General features: G+C 41.7%; 1 protein-coding gene across 3 annotated transcripts in view; it reads left to right on the top strand.

The window, feature by feature from the left end:
* G3BP2 (G3BP stress granule assembly factor 2) overlaps nucleotides 1-22,019 on the top strand; it is a 50,254-nt gene that overhangs the window by 3,499 nt on the left and 24,736 nt on the right. For 2 of the 3 annotated variants that reach the window (XM_084857483.1, XM_084857482.1), the window contains exons 2-5: nucleotides 7,745-7,863; nucleotides 13,531-13,612; nucleotides 17,409-17,582; nucleotides 19,637-19,727. In XM_084857483.1, the coding sequence (XP_084713609.1) occupies nucleotides 7,745-7,863; nucleotides 13,531-13,612; nucleotides 17,409-17,582; nucleotides 19,637-19,727 (466 nt within the window). Of the gene's footprint in view, nucleotides 1-3,665; nucleotides 3,757-7,744; nucleotides 7,864-13,530; nucleotides 13,613-17,408; nucleotides 17,583-19,636; nucleotides 19,728-22,019 lie in introns of those variants that run through there. The other variant, XM_084857480.1, reaches the window with a different exon arrangement.

Here is a 22,019-nt window from a genome sequence, read left to right as displayed (position 1 = left end):
GTGGCCTCTGCTAGAAATCGCTTTCTCTGTGTTGCTATTCCAGATAAATAGAGGTGAGGATGGGCTGGGGTGGTATGAACTGATTTTAAATTGAGGCCATCTTTGTCTTCCATTATACTTGCCTTAAGTAATTAATTGGCCTTCACTGTGTGGTGCTCTACAATGCTTCTCAGTCCATTTTTACGCTTTCTCTTCTTTTGGTGGTGCGAAGTAATGCCTTCGTAATTTCTGGCTAAATTCCTCCTGTTCTGTATTTGCTGTTGTTAAAACTTATTTTAAGTTCAAGATGAGGCCGGACAGCCATCTGTCAGGGATGCTCTGACTTGGATTCCTGCACTGAGCAGGGGGTTGGACTCGATGGTCTTGTAGGCCCCTTCCAACCCTTCTATTCTATGATTTTATGAAACCCTGTGGTCATGTAACTCAGACTTAGCATTGACTTCAATTGCCTGCTGTCTCAGTTTTCCTGTGCGTGAAATGGGTTTCCCCTCTCCTCCCCTGCCTCCAATCATTGATAAGTGGCCTCTGCCAGAAATTGTTTTCTCTGTGCTGCTATTCTGGATAAATTGGGGTGGGGGTCTGAACTGCTTTTAAATTGAAGGTGTTTTTGTCCTCCCTTATGCTTGCTTTAAGTAATGAATTGAGGCCCATGCCTGGCCTCCATTTTATGGTGCTACACAATGCTTCTCAATCTGGTTTTTTTTACCCTTTCCTTCATTTGGTGGTGGAAAGTAACACCCTAGAACACACATTTCTGGCTAAATTCCTCCTGTTTTCTATTTGCTGGTCAAAATTATCATTTTAAGCCCTGTGGTTATGTAACCCATAGTCAGCATTGACTTCAAGTGCCTGCTGCCTCAGTTTTCCTGTGTGTGAAATGAGTCCCCCCACCCCCTTCTTCCAATCGTTGATAAGTTGCCTTAGAACACATATTACTGATTCCTCCTTTTTCTGCTTGCTGGGTCACGCTTTTAAAAAAAGCCAGTGATTATCTATACCAAATATTCAAGGGCAACTTCTCAATAATTTCTTCCTATAAAGGTCACACATTATAACAGAACTTCTGGTCATAATCCTTACTCCACATTGGCTGGTTATGTGGTGTACCTCGTAGGCCTTCTTTCAATCGTATGCATTTTCACTCTAAAGTCACAATTAGTGTAAATGGCTCTTGCACTCTTAACCGTGCATAGCATTACAGTGGTACAGGGCATAGTATTTTAGTTTTTTGATTTGAACAGAACTATCAGCTCACGTTGTTTTGTATTAATATTGTATTCTGTTCCAGGCTTCTGACAAAAACAAGCTGAGGAAGCAGCTCAGAACTTAGTTCTGGAATACTTCCTAGGCAGTGGTTACTATGCCTCTGAAAGCTCTGTATGCGTAGTTCTTCTAGGAGTAGTGAATACAGGATGGGGTGGCTGTATGGGGAGGAGGAGGCCATACACCTTTTCTCCCAACAATTTTAACTAAATGAAAAGCAGTACATTTTTATCAATTTTTTTCACCAAAATTTTCTTAAAAAAACTATGTTTGTAAGAGATAAACAAATTTAAACATGACAATACTCGGCCCACTAACGGAGGGGTCACCACTCTCCAAACCCACTTTAACATTAGGTCTGAAATATTTTAAATTGCTTATTGAAGAAAGATTAAACATACTAATAATTATTAGGTACAAATATTCTGATATTTACTTTTTAATTATGTAGGTCTTTATATGTATGCTACAGTTATCCGAGAAGCTGTGACTTTTTTATGGGATTTATGGTCTTTCAAATATAGGTCTTTCAAATATATATAATTTCAAAACGATTGTAATGTTTGTGTGTGACAAAGCCCCCCTGAAAATTCAATTGCCCTGGACCCTCAGGTTCCTCTGGGGGCCCTGAGAACATGAACTCTGTGGAAGTTTTGTGACTTTTCCCTCTAGTTCAATGAGACATATGAATTTGGTTGGTTCAACTAGCTTGGAAGCTGGCATTCCAGGCTGGTTTTCCAGAATACCATTGATTGGCCAGAACAGTTAGTGGAATTACTTGGGATGTTTCTTGTACCAGTGCACCACTCTCCGCAATCCTTTATGGTATGTGAATTTGGCTGTGTTTGATGCCTTAAAGCCAGGCATCCTGATCTATTTTTGTTGTTAAAATCTGTTTCGACTGGGAATGGGTTGTTAAATAATACATGGATTCCATTACTAAGGGCGCAGTCCTAAGGATGTTTAGACAGAAAAAGTCCTACAATTCCCAGCATCTGTCAGCTAGCCATGCTGGTTGAGAGATGCTGGGACTTGTAGGGCTTTTTTTCTGTCTAAACATGCATAAGATTGCACCCTAAAAGATTATTCCCATATGAATTTAGCAAATCTCACTTTTACAAAAATAAGGGTGCAATCCTATGCATGCTTGGACAGAAGAAAGTCCTACAACTCCCAGCATTCCTGAGCCAGTATAACACATTGTTCTCAAGTGACTGTAGCAGATCCACTGATTTTGCACCAGTTTTATTAATAAATATATTTATATTTATGTATACACTTTATTTATAAAAGGAACCTTTCAATTCCATTCCGTCTGCCAGAGATACACGGAACGTCAAACTTTGACCTCTCCCACTTTGTCTGTCTTTCTTACTATCACCCGGACCAGACTTCTCCACTGAGCAAATGGAAAGGGAGAGAGCAGGGAGAATAAAGGCTACGATTGTTTCAAAACACTGCAATGAAAGGCAGCTTTTCCATGCTATCTCTAAATGCACATTTTTTTACAATGCTTCCTTGCTATGCTTGTTCCACATACGGAAGTTGCTGTTCAGAACCGAAAGTGAGGCCTGTATGGAACTTTGGTTTTTTAATATTTATATATATGTGTGTGTGTGTGTTTCTTGTACCAGTGCATCACTCTCTGCAATCCTTTATGGTATGATATATATATATATATATATATATATTTTAAATGTGCCTCAGGGGAAGGGAATCACAGAAGCTGTTCCTGGGGGACATCCCAGCTTGGAGCCGCTCATGATTGCCTGTGGCTGCGGTGTTGAAGCTGGAATCCCTGGAAACCAAGGGAGGGACCATAAAGATCTGGCCCAAGTTGAATAGCTGCTATTGGTCCGCCAACGTATGGATCTGCTGCAGTCACTTGAGAATAATGTGTTAGAACTGAACTCTTCCTAATATTATAATTTTATTAGCTCCGTCACACACAGAACAGAACGGGCCAGAACAGACATTTTAGGGCACAAGCCTATGCATATTTAGGGTACAATCCTATGCATGTTTAGACAGAAAAAAAGTCCTACAACTCCCAGCATTCCCCAGCCAGCCATTGCACCCTTAGACAGAAGAAAGTCCTACACTTCCCAGCATCCCCCAGCCAGCTATGGAGTCTGTTTAAACACGCACAGGATTGCGCCCTTGTTTTTGTAAAGTTGGGATGCGTTAAATCCGTAATCCTGCAGGGTGCAATCCTAAAGCAAAAAGAAAAAGCCTCTCTCCCCTTTCTTTCTCTTTGGGCCTCTGAGTCGCGGGGCCTCCGCCGTGACCCTGACCCCGCCCACATCTGGCCGCCTCTGGAGGCTGTGCGCGCGCGCTGCACGCTCCCCCCCCCCCCCGACAGAGCGCGCGCGTGGTGGGGACATCCGGTTCCGCCCCGAATCAGTGTGAGGGAGGGACGCACCGCACCAGTCGCTCCTCCCCGTGCCTTCGGCCGGGAGCGAACCGGACCCTGAGACGGCGGAGAGCGTCTAGGTTGGTAACGGGGCAGGATGGGGTGGAGAGGCCCGGCCCACGCGTGGGTGGCCGGCTGCCTTTCCTTCGCGGGTCTGGGGTAGGTCTCCGAGCAGCTCCGGGGTGGTTCTCTTCTGGGGCGCTTTTCCTCAGAGAAACGGGTGAGGGAGGAGGCTGCTGCTGCTGCTGTCAATAGCGCTGCAGGCCGAGTTCATGATTTGTTGGGGCGTGGAGGTAGAGGGGGTTCCCTCTCCCCCTGGTTCCTCTTCCTAAATGAAGGGCACGATGCAGAAAAAGCTCGTTTAAAGATGCCCATGTAGCATGCAGCGCAGCTAAGGACCTCCTTTGAAAGCTGTAGGTCAACCTTTCCCCAACCTGGTGACCTGGAGATGTGTTGCACTACAGTTCCCATCGTCCTCAGCCAGCACGCACTCGTCCCCAGCCACCCCACATACACACACACACACGCATGCATAGTCTTAAGAATCCTCGCTACAGCCCTAGTTCACATTCTGATGTTTAATGATAGTTGGCGTTTATATAGTACTTTGAGTGTGCAAAGCTCTTTGTGCACATTACCTAGTAATTCTTGAAACAGCCCTGTAAGGTAGGTCAGTATTGGGTAGGGCTGAAAAGAAGAGAGCAGCTTGCAGAGAATGAGATTCAAATTAGAGCCTTCATGTTTGATGGGTCTTAGCCACTATGCTATGCCACCTCTTATTTCATAAACTAAAACTGGAGTACTAGGTATTCACACTCGTAGGCCCCCACCAGGGATTGCTGCCTGAGCATGTTGCCCACACCGTTACATATTGCTTTGAGGCTTTTCTCTATCTGCTGACAGTTGTATTTATTTGCTGAGTAATAGAACTAGTCCTATACTTGGTTTAAAAAACCAATGTGGATGGGTCTGCTTAAAAACATAGCAATATTATAACTTCCCTAGTTTAGGGGTAAGTAAGCTGATGCCTTACAGATTTTTTGGACTATAATGCCTATAGACCCGAGCTAGCCTGGTCACCATGGTTGTCTACCCTAGAATATGTTAACAGTTCAAAACAGAACCCCTGCTACCTTAGTGTTAGTTGAAATACATTGACATGAATGTACCATACACTACCCTAGAGATTAGATACATCTGCCTGCCTTTCAGAGAATGGCAGCTGCACTGCATGTGTCCACACTAAGCATTTTATTATGAGAGCATTCAAAAACACCCCTCTTGTATCAGAGTTCATCATCCTGTTCCCCATACTGGACAATCAAATGCTCCTGGAAAGCCTGCAGTCAGGGTCCAAGGCATCAGGGAAGAGACATTTATCCTGGGCCTGGAGGTTGAGGAAGGTCTGGGCTGCAAGCCCATTAGTGAGGACAAGCTACAAAGGAAGCCACAACCATGCCCTTACAAGAGCCTGCTGTTAGGTCTTGGCATAAAACAGTGGGATGGGAAACGGGTACAGCAGGTACAAACCTCATCAGGGAATGGTAGAATTAGCAGCCGAACTTTTGCATGTCTGTCCACAAACAATCAAGTCAAAAGATAAGAAGGGAAAGCAGGCAGGACTAGAGCCTGTACTTCACAGACCAGCTCTCTAACCACCCAACCACAGCAGCGGAAAGACACACCATGGAGCATTTGAAATCCCCAAGCAGCCAGCTCACAGCCCAGCTATATATGCCAAAGCCAAGAGGGTTGCATGAGGGACCCTACCCCTGTGTCCCAGCAGAGGTTTGAACTCTGGATGTCATCTTCCACCAGAAAAGTCAGGAAGGACTCCATACACACAAGACATTTGAGTAAGTGCAATGTCTGAGCCAATTAAAGAAAGTACTACATGGGCCAGCTGCATGGCTCCCACATGATCCAGGTTGTCTTTTGCACTGTTGAGCCTCTGCCATATAATCTAGCCACACCTCTTCCCATGCTCAGTTGCCTGGTTCTGCTGATTTTGCTCCAAGAGACTTTATTATCCACCCATCCTCTGAAACCTCATGATCTGTTCCTCCACGTGCCTGCTGCATGTTCATCGCATCAGTAGGTGCTTATAAGCAAGTGAGAGAGAGAGAGAGAGAGAGAGACCGCTTAGGTGTTCTTCCAGTGCCCTTGCTTAATCTCCTCTGCCCTCTTCTGTGTGCAGTATCTGTTTTTACAGGTTGTGATCTTTCAAGGCAAAAGGGATCATGATTTTTGGCCGGCACTAGTAATAGTTGAAGTGGAAGGCCTGGCATTCACCATCAAAGAGCTTACCTACATGTGAGGGTTCATGCCACTATTTCTGTCCTTCCCCTCACCCACCTTTGTGTACTTACCCTGTGTGGGAGACACTGCCTCTAGCTGTTGGGAGAGGAAGGTTTGGCTGGCCAGTAAAATTCAGCCAGGAAACGGTTATCTATATTGAAATAGGGTGGTGGTGGTGAAGTGGTATGGGAGACTTTTCCAACTGACTTACAGGCATGGTTTCTACCCCCACCCCCGCTGCTTATCTGGGTGAAGTGCTTTGGCCTTGCATCCCCACTTGGGGTAATTGAGTAGCAGTTTCTATTGGGTGTTCGTATCTGGGGTTTTGAGGAAGGGTATCAATAAAGGTACCTATATTTTTGTGCAAATTCCCATCACCAGAGTTCCCCCCTGTGTGCACAGCATGGGGCCCGGTGATAGGGGGTTTCCATAAAATTTTGCACTGGAAAAATTTCCAGTGCCCTAAATCAGTTGAGGTCTTATTTAGTATATTTGACTTAAATTTAGTAAAACAAAAAACAAAAAAAACCCTAAACATATGCCATGTTCATTTTACTTGTATAAATATCTCCAATTTTTTTCCAATAGCTGAAAGTATTTTAGCTGAAATATTTTATAACTGATTTTTCCCTAAAGTGTACTGAGTGAGTTATCTTACACCCATTTACTTGGGAGTAAGCCCCATTGAAATCAATGGACCTGAATAGATGTGTCTAGAATTGCACTGTTAGTGTGGTTTGAATGTTATATTCAAACAATCCCAAATTTGGGGTTTTAAAAAATTGGAATACCTTTATTGGAATACTTTTCAGTTATTCACATGGAATCTTGCAACTACTCAGTAGCTTAGTCATGCGGTTTGATAAGGTCTGTCTGGAACTAATTGCTATGTGTTCGGGTTAGTATTATCCTGAAAATGTTGGTGTCATGTTAAATTGGTCACCTTATTTTTTTCTCTTTCCACATAGGTTTATGAATGTTAAAAAGAAATTTGTTAAAATACAGAATCTTGTGTGGCTTCATTGTGAAAGTTAACCCTGTTTGTTCCTATTTTATTTGTTAGCATCATTCCTCTTGAGAGGATGGCAAAAGTTTTTAAAAATTTAGCCAACTCTAAGAGGTGTTCTAGCAAGTGTTTACTGGTGGCATTGTTTGGAAACTGTGAATCTTCTTTGCAATGTAGAACAAGAACACAGAATAGTTCTTTCTTTTGGTTTGAAAAGGATCAGGATGTGCAAAAATTAACTACAGAAACTCATAGCATTCACACTCTTGTGAGTTTCAGAGCAACCTGCTTATGATGTGGTCTACATCATACATCTTCAAATTTTTCCGCCGTCATTGTACTCTTTGGATATACCGTTCCAGGAATCTACTACTTTGATTAACAGTCCTATGGATATTCAATCCAAAAGAAATTCCACTTTGTGCAGTGGAACTTACTCCAAGGTAAGTGTGCATAGGATTGTAGTCTTTATGATCCTGTGCACACTTATGTGGGAGTATGTCCCATTGAACTCAGTGAGATGTATTTCTGAGTAGACATGCATGGGAGTGCTCTGTGTGTGACAAGCCCATCTGCCTGCATATCTAAGTGGTGCATCAGAAGCCTGAAAAAAAATCAAAACAGCCAACCCTTTTCCCATTTTAAAAAGCTGAATTTTGCTGCATATGAACTAATATTTAATCACTCTTAAATTCTATTGCACTTAAAGCTGGTTACCCTGAAGTGCATACATCTTACATTGTGTTTATTCTCCTGTATTACAGCCTTTGACATTGTGTACCAAAGAAATGGTGATGGAGAAGCCAAGTCCGCTGCTTGTAGGGCGGGAGTTCGTGAGGCAGTACTATACCCTGCTAAATAAAGCACCAGATTTCTTACACAGGTAACTTCTAAAGATATCCATACCTTATCTTGACTAAAGTAGCAATTTGGATTGATTCCCATGTCATTTAGTCTACCACTTTCCCTATAACCGGTTGATCTTTGCTGTATGGACATACCACATTGATGTTTGTATCAATTTCCTGTATGTTGCCTTGATAGTTTACTGAATGGCCTATAGCTATAGGCTATAAATTAATACAGTACTGAAGGGTGGCCTAAAACCTTTAAAATTAATTAGTGTTCTTTAAATAATAAAGAGCATAACTAACTTGGACAGTATGTACTGTCTGCCCAAAAACTTGTTTCTAAAATCAAGAAAATCCATCTTTGCCACACATTATACAATTTATGCCTCATAAATCTGACTTAATTTAGGTACTGGTTATTTTTGTACCAAATTTATTGTGGTTTTTTAATGTTTTGGGGTTAATTGATGAAGGGTTCAGGGAAGCAGCTTATCAACAGGAAAGGAGGACTGTGAGAGCGGGAACAAAAGTGCAAATGCACTGTCTGCTGTTCCTTATTTATTTAAATTATATTTACACTTCCCTTTAACCATATTCTCAGGGTGGTTAAATTAAAATGTTACATTAAAGTAAATTAAAGTAAAATGTAGATACAAAAAAAAATAAGCTTAAAGCCACAGAATCACAACATCAGCATTAAACAATCAGCAGCAGGATTAAAATTGCATCTAAAAAGCGTTGGAGAATAAAAAAAGGTCTTTCCCTGATGCCAAAAGAACAGTAAGGTAGATGCTAGGCAAATGTTTGTGGCCTACAAAGGTGACAGCCAGTTAATTAGGAAAGGCAGGTCACAGTGATGTTCCAGATCAGTCACAGTAGTTGGAGGAACAGAGTTTCCAAATCCATCCATCTAGAAGTCTTTTATCAAGAGACAGCAGAGCTATCAAAAAGGCAGAAAAGTTAGTGGAAACTCAATAGAATAGCTATAGATTGATCAGCAGTAGTTGGGGAACTTATATCAGTGGTGGGCAGACTTCAGGTTTGTCCTGAGATCTACTAAATACAGTCAGGTGTAAAAGACATACACTTAAAATTAAAGAATTCTGAGCCCAAGATATATATTGGCATTGGAACTGAATGGAGTTCACAGCCTTTCTACACACAGGCCCACTCCTGGTTACCCCAGGAGTTTCTTCATTTAAGCAGTATAATTTATTGTTGCTATTGCTGAACAACTGGGAATTGAAAATCTTTCTCAATTTACTAAGAATATTTTACGAAAACTCTAATAGCTAGAGCAACAATTGTTCTATTGTTGTTGCTTGACTGACAACACTGAATTTTATCATTTAGGAGAAATCCCCATTATTATATATTCAGATGCCAGCTGTCATACCTAGTGAATTGTGAATGTGGCTTGGAAAGATTCTGTTGCTTACTCATGTGGCTTTTAGCCTTCATGATTGTGAAGAAAATACTGTATGCCTTTTCAGAAAATGCAACCATGATTGATATATGAAGTAGGCCTCTGCAGCTGTAGGGAAACAGGCTTGAAGTGCACAAGGAAGTACTATAAGCTGCTAGTGGGAAGCAGCTGCTTAGGGCGTGAAGTGGAGCAGTGTGTGAGCAGTATGCTGCCTACATATAGTTTGGGATGGAGAATTAAGTTAGCAAAGTTGATGGCCAGGAATAACTCAGAAGGCCTCTTGTAGGCTTTAGAACTGTGTAGATTTGGATTAGGCAACTGCTGTCCTGTAACCTAATCCACCTCCCAGGGGCTTCCTATCTGGCCTTCCAGCATAGCTCCTGATCCCAAGGGTCTTTGCTGTATGATGCACCTTCTCCCCTGCAAATCCAGCATATAGGCAAAGGGCAATCAAATCTTGTTTCCCTATTGTGGGGAAGTACCAGAGCCTGTGTCAGAATTCTCCACACAGCTCAGGTGCTGGTTGTCATCCCAAAGCTAATACAAGGGCAAATGGGGGAGATAAGGGGAGAATTTTGATGTAGCCTTTAGGGCTTAAGAACACATTGCCTGTGTCTCATCTCATACAAGAGTGACTCACTGGGCAGAGCCAAGGTTGCTGATGCTTAAGTCTTTACTCAGTTCAGAATATAGTTCCTGTTAAAAATTAGTTGCCAAGCAGGGATCTAGAGTTGCAGTGGGGCAGCATGTATTATTATTTGCCTATGGAGTTTTTGGGTGTCACATGTAAATCATTTTAAAGATTAATTTCTGAGTTACTCAAGATATTTATTTATTAAAATGTGTGTCCTTCTGTTTGACCCCAAAGTGGCTGTCAGCTTTCTTAAAATAAAACAGTTCCATTAAAAACATATACTTCAAAAATAACAAAGAAATTGATCTATATGTACACTTTGCGGGAGAGGATGTGATGAAATGGTCCCGATGAACCAGAAGCAGACATGTGATGATGTCTTTGCCTGCCTCCCTTCTAGGTTCTCTTACCATGTTACGTTCTTAAGTTCTTAACATAGTTGCTATGGTGGGGAGGAGAGATGTTATGTATGTTACATATCAAATGACTTTTCATTTTTAAATACAATTTGCCAGTTCCTGTTGGAGAAATGTTGATTATGCCAAGTGTAATTAGAATATATGAAGCGCCCTGCTGGATCAGACCAGTAGTCCAATGCTGGACCAGAAAATGCTCCATTGCTGCTTCAAGCTGGTATTGTTTGGTGTACTGTGTTTGAACCCATGATATTGTATATAGCTACGATAGACTTACCTTCCATTAATTTTCCAGTCCCTTTTTAAAGCCATCTCGGCTAACTGCCATCACCACTTCTTGTGGCAGCACATTCCTTAATTTAATTATGCAGTCTGAAGAAGTAATTTCTTTTATCTGCGTTTAATTGGCTGCCTATCAGTTTTCCTGGGTGATCCCAAGTTTTTACATAATGAAAGAGGGAGAAATAATTTTCTCCCTGTTTTCTCCATGCCACACATAGGGCAGTATCCAACTGTGTCATTCCATTAGCGCAAGTGATGTTGTGCTAGCAGAAACTAGGTTCTAAACAATGTGCAAGAGAAGAAACCAAATAAAATTACATTTGTACAAGCGGTTTTGCATAACTTCTGTGCAACACATTGTGCATTCTGCTTATGCAACCAGTTATGCAGCTGCTTGTGCCTGCTGTGCAATACGTTGTGCAACGATTTGTGCCTTCCGCTTGTGTAACTGCAACTGTGTGTACCCTTGCATGGTTTAGGTCCAAAGTACTTTAGGGAGCGCCTTCTCCCCTATGTCCCAGTCTGCCACCTAAGGTCCTCTGAGGGCTATCTGCTGCGGCTGCTTAATGTGAGATTGGCAGCCACATGCAAGATGACCTTTTCCTTTGCTGCCCCTCAGTTGTGGAATGACCTGCCGGTTGAAATGCACCTGCTGACCTCATTGAAGGTTTTTAAGCAGGCATTAAAGATGCTATTATTCCGGCAGGCCTTCCCTTTTTAGAACTCTTGTTCCTTTTGCTGACTTTTGTATACTGTTTTAAGCAGTGTTGTTTTAAGTTGTGTTTTGTTGTTGTATTTTTTTAAACATTGTTTTTAATTCAAAGTTGTTTTTAGTTATGCTTGTATATATTGTCCATGTGCTTTATGTAAATGGTTTTTAAAATTTGTATATTGTATTTTCATGTTTTAACTTTTGTAAACTGCCCAGAGAGCTTCAGCTATGGGGCGGTAGAGAAATATAATAAATAAATAAATAAATACCCATTGTTCGGCGTGTTGCACAACCGATTGCACAACTGCTCACACAGCCGGTTGCGCAATTGTAATAGGCAACCGCTTGTGCAACAGAAAGATCCAGCAGAGCTCCACTTGTGCTATATGAGTTTGTGGAATATCACCATTGGATATTGCCGATAATGTCATAAACCTTAGCCATTTTTTCTCTAATCTAAAAAGCTACAAATGTTGTGGCCTGTCCTCAAAAGGATGGCGCCTCAGGCCGCTGATCACTTGGCTGCCATTTTCCAGCTCTTAGTATATGTACTTTTTGAGATGCAGTGATCGGACACAGTATTCAAAGTATTACCTCAGCACAGATTTTTGTAAGGGCATTACAGTACTCGCACATTGACTTTCAATTCCTTTCTTAATAATTACAGGCATGGAACTTGCATTTTTTTTTTTTTTTACAGCTGCCTTACATTCTGATCTCTTTCCTGGTTTGTCACTGCCAGTTCTGGACCCATCAATGTATATGTGAAGTTAGGATTTTTTTTTCTGTAGCTCAGATATAGTCACAGTCACAGCTTGTACCCAGCAAGAAGGAACTTGTATAACAACAGGAAAACCTTAGTTCCAAATTACCATTGTAGTGAAGGAAGTTGCTGTTGTCAAAGCTGCAGGTTCTAAGTTGCTGTCCAACATAAAGCAGCTGAAGGGGCACCTGCTGAAAACAGTAATATAATAATTAGATGCCCGAGTCTAAGCCCAAAAGGAACAACACAGAACTTGAAAAGGCAGATGTGGGTTCAGAGAACAACCAGTTTGCAGCTGGTTGTTATGGTGTATATGTCTCTGTTGTTGTTGTTGTTCAGTCGTGTCCGACTCTTCGTGACCCCATGGACCATAGCACGCCAGGCCTTCCCGTCCTCCGCTCTCTCCTGGAGTGTGCTTAAGTCCATATTCATTGCATCGGTGATGCTATCATATGTCTCCGAGTTAGTAAATATTTTAGAATAATTTACATGTCATGTTTTCTAATGAATACACTTTCTCACTTCACCCATTTCTGATGTCTCTTTCCTCTCCAGTTATTTGTGGACAGGAATGTTGAGGTAATCATAATCCCAGGGAATTGTAGCTATGCCCAAATACAGATGTTGATGGCATCCATTCATTCATTAGGCCCCATGTAGGCCGCATTCACACATAATGATATACCAGAATTCCAGAGAATCCTGGCATATTGGTCACAAGTAGCGTATGAGGGTGCACTGCCCAATCACTCCTGCTTGGCTCCTCCTGCCAGTGGGAGTGGCTAAAGTAATCCGAAACTAATTGGGAAGCGGAAGCTTAGCATTCCATACAAACTAGGACTCCTAGTTTGTCAGGCTGTTAACAGGCCAGAATCTGAAGCCAGGGTTTGTAATTGCTTTTCAATTCTTGGCTTGTTTGGAAGCAATATGCTAGGACTCCTGGTTTTGATGTAATGCTAAGCTTTTGCCTCTTGGTTAGTTTCTAGTTACTTTAGTCACTCCTGCTGGCAGGGGAAGCTGGGCGAGAGGAAATGGGCAGTGTGCATGAACACACTGTTTATTAAAGATAAGCCAGGATTCTCCAGAATTCTGGCTTATTACATGCAAACATGGACAAGTCTTGTCATTGTTTTCTTCACAGACCCCAGTAAATTGTTTTGTAATACATCACTGTTCTTACAAATATTTGCAAAATTTGTTTTTGCATGGGCTTACCAGGTGTGGAAGCCAGGCTGATAATTTCTTTCCTATCTTCAAATGTGTTTACATTCCTTCTTTATGGAAATGTTGGTTATAAAAATTATCTAAAGTTTGAATGATATAGTCCTCTTATCTAAGACTTTAAGTGAAATGTCTTAAAGCAGTTTTTAAAGTTTCAGACAGTTTATTGGAAACCATTTTTTTTAATGTGTTTTAGAATGTGCTCCTATGATCATCTTAAACCTCATGCTTCAATGTCTCTGCAGGTTTTATGGCAGGAATTCTTCTTATGTCCATGGTGGGCTGGATGCCAGTGGCAAACCCCAGGAAGCAGTGTATGGCCAGGCTGTATGTACCATCAACCAACTATATTATCCTCTTCTATAAATAAAGGCATGGTCCTTTGGCAATAAATGCTTACATGGATTATCATGCTGCTAAATATTGTACTTCCATTAGATCTAGAAGTAATCCTTCTATGTATGTTAGGTCAAATTAAGACAGAATATAAAGTATTTTATTTATTGGCAGTGGCAAAAACCTTAGTTGCCAAATGCTGAAAACAAACTTGTTCACCTCTGTATACTTGTGATGTATAAAAATATGAGATACGGCTAATATGCCACATATGATCAACTTTCAGAAAGGAGGCTTGATTAATATGTAAAGAATTTTAGGTTTTCCAGCAGAGTTTAATACTATTTAATATTATTGTTTAATTAAGTTATTAATTTTTGTGTGTGTAATATAAATGTTACAAATTTATAAGAAAAAATACATAATAGCATGTTCTCAAATTGTTCTTCATAGGATGTTATAAAAAGAAAATGGGTTAACATGTAAACAGGACTCTCTTCTAGCTTACACACTTCTGATGTGCTTCTTGTGTTTAGCTCTCTATTGTTTGTACTCGTGCATAATATGGCTCTCCTTCTTTCTCCCTACTTGTCACCATCCAGTGTTCCAGCTAATGCATGACTTCCTCTGCATCCATAAGGCAGTAGGTTCTTTTCTAGAAGAGAGATGCAATTGGAGGTCTGGGTTAGGAGGCACCTCCAGCTTCCTCCCTCAAGCCAGTTTTTCTTATGTTTCTGTAGTGGAAATCCACCAGAGGGGCGATTTGAGCTATTTTAGTGTCGTAAATGCATGCCGCTTTGAATGCTGGCACCCAACAGCGTGTGTATTGACTGTTATACTCAAGTAGAGATTTGATAAAATGATAACCATATCATTTTTCAGCACCACAGGGGTATTCTATTCTCTCAGGTTATCTTGATTCACCAAAGTAACTCTAGGGCAAGCTCTAGCATTTGTGAAGGCTCTTACAACTGTGTTGTAATGGAAGCAACTATGGCAACAACCTGAGATTCCAAAATATGGTGGAACTGGGAAAGACAGACATGGCTTCTTCATAAAATCAGTATGGAAAGATAATTACCTTTTCTTTGCTGCCTTGAGCAACCATACTCTCTAAGCTGCTCTTTATTCGGATGTGATTTAGTCATGTGCAATTGCTCTGATAGAAGTTAATCTTAATCTTGACTTTGAGGCATATTCTATCAGGCTCCCTGGAACAAGGCTCACATAGTATTTATGTGATCATTTTTAGTGCCCTGAAAAACTAATTTAGGCTTAGTTTAGGGCCGTGGTGGGGAACATGTGGCCCTCCAGATGTTGTTGGACTGCAGTACCCATCAGCCCTAGTCAGTATAGCCTATGGTGAGGGATAATGGGAGTTGCAATCCAGTGGCATCTGGAGGGCCACACACTCTGTGTCTTTGGTTTAGGGCATTAGTATCTTGTTACTACAAGTTTTTCATTATATAAAAAGCTACTGTGGATTACATACAGATGAATTTACAATGACTCACTGTGCAGCATTGGGCCACTTACATGCTCTGCTTCTGTTGCTCATCTGTAAAATGGAATAATAGTTATCTACTTTACAAGGCTGTTGTGAGGGTATAAACAGATTTGTCACATGCTTAGTATTTGGTTTGCAATATAAATTATTGGTGGTGGTAATATTTGACACACATACATTTTTGTTTCTTTGCTTAATTACTCCCCCTCCCCGCTCAAAGTATAGAAGAGTCCAATTTTTATAACGAAAGCTGATGTTTGACTTTATCAATGGTCAAAACTGGTCTTGAGTCATTAAGGGCACAATCCTATGGGGATAGGCGGCCGCCTCTGAACACAGAGGCGACCACCTTTCCAATGCAGGGCAGGAGAAGCACGGAGGGGATCAGTGCTTCTCCTGCACTGCATTTGCGGCTAGACAGCTGATTTCGGTTGTCTAGCCATAGGAAGGCGGAGTGGGGGAGGAGGCTGCCGGACAACACATAGGATGTGTCATACCGGCATTTCTGCCTTCCCTGCCCCGGAACGCCCCATTTTGGCCACTCCACGCTCCAAAGAGGAGCGCAGGGCTGTTCCGCACTGCCTGTGAGGCAGTGTGGAGGGGGGGGAAGGTCGGTTCCTGGAAAACCACATATCCTATGGCCATCTAGCAACTGACTAGCGGCCATAGGATTGCTCCCTAAATGATCATGAAGACATGTAGGTATTCAATCCAGCTCTGTATGCCCACGTAACATGCTGTAAAAGAGCAGTAATTTTGATATAGGAGTGAACACACTTCAGTCTTCGACAAAGACATCTGGATTTTCAAAATATTTATTCAGTACTTGCTGAGATAGCTGGACATTATACATTGTAATTTGAAGTACTATGTATGGAAATGATGTAGTTCCATGTTAATATTCCCTGATTTTTCTCTGTAAAATCTACCACTGTGCTGTTCAGGGTTAGTATTTTCAGGGAACCTGCCAAGCCATTCTTTGAAGTCTTCTAGCTTGTCTAGGACCCTGGTTTCATAGTTGTTGATCCAAGGCATGAGCTTCTAAGTGATGAATGAAGCCTTTTAGTTCATTCACTTGATACTTGCCTTCCTAATTAAGGACCAAATAGACTTTGGGTGGATTACATGGTCTTTTCCCAGTAGTAAAACATATAGGAAAGGTAAGTGTGTGACAATGTGAAAGAGCTGCAAGGCAGTACATCGGCTTGCAGCCAGAATCCTTGTATTAATTAGTAAATAAAGTATGGAAATATATCTAGGATATATTTAACCTATTAGCCAGGAGAGGAAAAATTAGCCTGAAAAATTAGTGGCTTGGGGTTTCCCTGAAAAGAGTACATTGTATTGTACAAGTATAATTTTTGACATCCCATCAGGATTATATCTCACCTGCCTGATGTGGCACAAATGCTATTGAGGTAAATTAAACTTCATAGGGATTGGAGTCTTTGCTCTATTCCACTAACTTCCTTTCCATTCTCGTGTCTTGTCGGGCTCCACCATTCAGTCAGTACCAGTGCAAGTACTACTAAGTCCTTTCTCTATGCTGAGGGGGGTGGCTGCCCTACTAGCAAACTAACTAGCTGCTCTGGCCATGTAGCCCTATCTCAAATCCACTGGAATATGATGGGCAGGTTAATCTGCAGTGCTGCAGTAGAGGAAAGGTGGGATTGAGCCCCTAGCCCCCAAGGCAGGTGAGAAGTGGCTGGGAACAGGCAGTGAACCCTCAGTGGATTCCTTATTTATTATATTTTTAATCCACCCAGTAACCAATGTTCTTTGTGCTGATTACAAACAGTTAAAAGACTAACGCAACAGCCAAACAGTTAAAATATACAGTATAATACATGTCTTTTATTCTTCCTGCCACATGTCAATTTCTTTTGTGCTCAGTCCCCCAAGTGTGTAAACTGTGTAACATGGAAATTGACCAACTATCTTTTATAGTAAAGGAAGCATATGTTCCCCATGTCCTCTCACACTGAAGAAAAGTGTTTCCATATTCCACCTGGAACTCACAGCCAACTGCCTCAAAGAACTAGATTCTCAAACATGGTCATATTTTTTTTGAGCAATCATGTGGTGATCCTGGAAAGGACCTTGGAAATAGTTATTTTATCCATTCATTGAGTATTAAAAGGCCCCAACAAAAGAAAAGGCCTGTACCTATTGAATTTATATACTGAAAGCTCAGGGTTTGATTTTCTCTACATAAATGTGTATGTTGTAGAAAACTGGACCTGTGTGGGATTCAAGTTTCTTTCATTTTTTTGTGTTTAGGATATACACAAAAAGGTGATGTCCCTGCAGTTCAGTGAATGCCGCACTAAGATTCGCCATGTAGATGCCCATGCAACCCTGAATGATGGAGTAGTTGTGCAAGTCATGGGGGAGTTGACAAATAATGGGCAACCAATGAGGAAATTCATGCAAACCTTTGTGCTGGCTCCAGAAGTAAGTAATCGCCTGAATAGTTGGTTTTAAGCAGCAGAGCTGCCTGGACCCTAAGCATGAGTCAACCCCATTTCAAAAGCTTTCGTTAATGACATTTCAACTACCTGTGGTTTGAATAAGCCTTCCTGAAGTAAACACAGCATATACTTGATCGCTGACACTGGACATAAATTGCCTGATACTGGTTGGATATTATATAAAAAATGACATTGCTTAACTGATGTTAATTAGTGTTTGCAGTTATTGTAGTTTCCTATATTTAGATTTGACATGCCATGGGAGGAGGCATAGCTCAACGACAGAGCATATGCCTTGTATACAGAAGGTCCCAGGTTCAGTCTCTGCATCTCTAGTTGGAAGGATTTCAGGTAGCAGAGACTAGACATCTCTTGAGAGCTTGGAGTGCTGATGTTCACCAGAGCAGACAGCACTGGGTTAGATGGTCCAGTGAAGTTGCCTATATACCAAGTCAGAGTATATCACCAACATCTAACACATGGGATTGAAATCACCATTGCCTAAGTGCCTGATGTATCAGTTTTTGAGTAGGAAGGCAAGGGTGAAAATAGCAGTTAAAGAAAATCTAAGGAACAAAGTAACTGAATGCAAGTGCAATTTGAGCCTAACTCCTGCCTAAATTGCTGGGCAGGGGAGGAGGTGACTTAGATAATTTAATTTTCTTGAAGGTGTTCAGCAACTGTCTTGCATTAGATCTGTGTACATGCATTTTCCCCTCGTGAACAGGACATGCCTAGCTGAGTTAGATCCCACCCTTAGGACAAGGAAGGCAGGATTGAAAAATGCATGTCCTGTAGGACAGGAGCTTCCCAACAATCTCCTATCCGTCTTCTGCCTGAGACTGAGGCAGGGTTTTATCCAAATCTTTCAGGGCTCTGGTCAAAAGAAGATATGATAAGAAGTAAATTAAAGAAGTCAATAGGGCCTGAGAGAACATGGCCAAGCTTCTTGTCACTAGCACATCCCTACACCACAGTTGTTCCCACACTCCTGTCATCCCTCTGAAGTAGAGGCTGGAGAGCTGTGCTTTTGACCTATCAGTGCTCAGAGGAGCTTTTTAGCAACCAGCAACACATTTGCCTTGGCTGTGTTGGCTTCTCAGGATTGCGCCATCGTGGCCAGCTCTACCCCCAGTGATATTTCCACTTTTTTTTCTGAGGGCAACTATGGGGTGAGTTGCTCTGGCTCTGTTGTTCTCCTCCTCACACCCACCACCAATCCAAGAAAGGAAAACTGTAGCTTAAAGCTACCTTTGATTGCCTCGCAAAAGTGAGCAGAGGCAAGCTCTGGTCCTCCAGTTGCTTCTCAGAATGCTCCTGCCATTCCAAGATATGCAGCACCTCTGGGTGCTAATCCTCTTGCTCTCATAGCAGGAGCTATATGTTGGATAGCCAGCACAACCACTGACTGTTCCCAGCTCAGGGAACACAGGCACAACTGACCACAGCTAAGTTATTTGGTGTCAGTCAGGTTCATTCCTAGGTGTCTTACTCATCACCTACTCCCCTCCCCAGCATGGCTAGGTGCAGAGGGACAAATCCAGCCTGCCTCTATGGGTTCACACTTGTTCGAACAGCCCAAGTACCTTTTTCCTGATGTTAAAGAACAGAAGGAGGCTTGAGTCATCTTAGAGCTGAAGAGAGTGAACTCTTTCCTCAGGAGGTCCCTTGGAATGGCATCCGTTTTGGAATGACTTCAGGAATTGTTCCTTTTCCCCATAGATGTCCAGAGCACCATTTTATCCAGCCCATTTCAGACAGGCAGCATTATACCTGCTTCTTTTTTCGCTTTGATAGTTCAACCAGCAATTTTATCGAGGTATTAATAGATATAATTATAGCTTTGAGGTAAGGCCCATTCATATATACAAAAGACTGAACCTTCCAAATGTGTTGAACATTATGGATTAGAGGTCTTAATTATATTGGTAGTCATGTGAGTACAGAAGGAAAGAGATAACTGAATTTGGAAATAATATGCAGCATTGCTAGAGGCAGTTGAGCTTTCTTCTACCCATGGTCTGTTTATTTTTACAGGGATCTGTTCCAAATAAGTTTTATGTCCACAATGACATATTCCGTTATGAAGATGAAGTATTTGGTGACTCCGAAGCGGAACTAGATGAAGGTGAGGGGATCTGACAGAGATGGAAGCACACTTGCGTGCTGGATTACAGACATTTAGGAGATGTGCCTGAGCTCAGCTTGGTCTGGGAACTGTGTGTATGACGGCAACCTAAGCCCAGCCAGCACATGCTTTCATGAATGTTTTGTGCTTTAAGTTGATGGAATAAGTTAACATCTTCATTGGCACATAAAAACAAGGTCAATACTAGGCTTAGTTTGACTGCTGTTCAGGTTGGTGTCTGCACCCAGTATGGTCTGAGCCAAGTTGGCTTAAAGGTGCCACAATCAAGCTTGGCACAGGTCCTGCAAACAGTTGCCATTTTGCAGGGCCCAGCCAGTTTATGCAAGATTCCAGCCAGACACAATCGCTTCCCGGATTAGTTGTGTCTTACCAGTCCCTGCAGAGGGTAAGCTCTATTCATAAATTTGAATTATTCTTGCCATTTGAAAGACTTGGTGAGTTGCAGCAGTTTAAAATGGAAAGACATGAAATCAAACTCTAAATCTAGAAGATCCAAATGGGGATGTAGTGCATGATGCTGTCCTTTACAGATCTTGGGGAAGGGCCGGAGGGTGCTGAAGCTAAGTGAGGGCTGGCTTATAACAAATGTCTGTAACTTGCAGAGCTTAAAGGGTTTAGTGTGTAGCAGCAAGATAACCAAAGTCATGTTGGACAGTTCGTTTATGTTTATTTTGCAGAATTTGGTTCACAATTATTGTTGCAGACTGGAGGACAAAGGTTGTGATCGAATATCAGGGGACAGGTACTTTCAGAGGCAAAAGGAGAGGGACCGCCTAAGGAAACCCCATCCCTTGCCAGCTGAAAGGTCTTGAGAAAGCCTATTGCGTTTTTGCAAGAACTGGCCAAATGTTTTCAACTTTAATATGTAGAATGTATAAGATTTATTTAAAAAAATATAACTGCTGTGTAATAAATCCTCATGTCACAGTTTGTCTCATGGTAAGAAGAAAGGCCAAAGTATTGTGGTTAGAGTACTCACCCATCTTTATGACATGTGGCGTACATCTCAGCAGCAGCTTTGTCTTAATAAAAGTTGGGAATACTATTCTGGGGCAGCTGGCCATCCTGTCGAGTCTTAGAAGCAGTTGTCTGTATTATGCCCCTGTTTCTCAAGGCAGCTGAGTTTGATGTGAAATCCTGGAGGCAGCTGGTACTGTCCCTGTTCTTACTCTAAGTTACAATGAAATAAAATTATTCTGGCAGTAATCACATTTGTTTGAATTATGGTTACTTGCTCTGAGACTTGGGTATAAAGAGATCTTGTGGCATCAGTTACCAGGAGTGCCTTTTATCAGCTTTGGCTGCTTCATGAAAAAGTAGACCTTGCCACAGCACAGCTGTTTTTGCTTTCTGATTCCAGCCAGAAAGGGCTACTATAACACACTCTACAAGGGGCTACTTTTAAAGATGGGTTGGAAGGTTCAGTTGGTGCAGAATGCCGCTGAAAAACAAATGACATAAAATCACAAAAGTGCCTGTTTATTTTGTGCCAGCAGAGTACAGCCTTTTGGTTGCTTGTGGGGGCTATGCAGTCAGAGCATATAACACAGATTCTGTGCCAGCTGCACTGGTTGCCAGTGCATTTCTGGGCCCAATTCTAAAGGACTGTCTGAACCTGTATGAAGGTGGCCAGGCCCTAGAACTGGCCACTGAGGTCCTGCTTGCATGCCCACCAGTGAAATTTAACAGGCTGGTGGGCACAAGAGACCAGGTCTTTTCTGTTGCCTCATCCTTATGGAATGCCCTTCCAAGGCAGACATGCCTGGCTCCCTCCCTGACTTAAAAGTCTACTTTTAATTGATGCTGGCCCATGCTTTACATTTTATGGCTTTAACTTCTCACTGTTGTTAAAAATTTGTATTAGATCGGCATTTTACTGCTGCTGTTTTAGTTAAAACACTAAAATATTTATATATAAATACAATTGTTTTATTTGGTAAGCCACATTGGAGATTTTTATCTTTAAAGGTCATATAAAAATATTTTGAATAATAATACTTTCATGAGAAGAACAAGTGAATATTTCAGGAAAGATGAGCCAGAGGAGGTTGGGTGAATACAGAATGATGGAGGCAGAGCCAGAGGGAACTGTGCAAATTGCCTGTGGCTCTTCAGCGTATAATATATTCCCAAATTGTGTTTACTATCATGTTGCCCACTTCCAATTTAAACTTGAATTACTTTTAGCTTGTATCAATTTGGAGATTAGAGTCTAAATCCAACGTACAGTTAGAGGAAGAAATTGCTGTGCTAATGGAGCTCCATTATAAA

This window comes from Heloderma suspectum, chromosome 5, assembly GCF_057233095.1.
Source record: "Heloderma suspectum isolate Gila_16-S chromosome 5, 16-S_ref, whole genome shotgun sequence".
Classification (NCBI taxonomy): Eukaryota; Metazoa; Chordata; class Lepidosauria; order Squamata; family Helodermatidae; genus Heloderma; species Heloderma suspectum.
The sequence above is the reverse complement of the archived record's forward strand: the minus strand, read 5'-3'. Positions and strand labels throughout refer to the sequence as shown.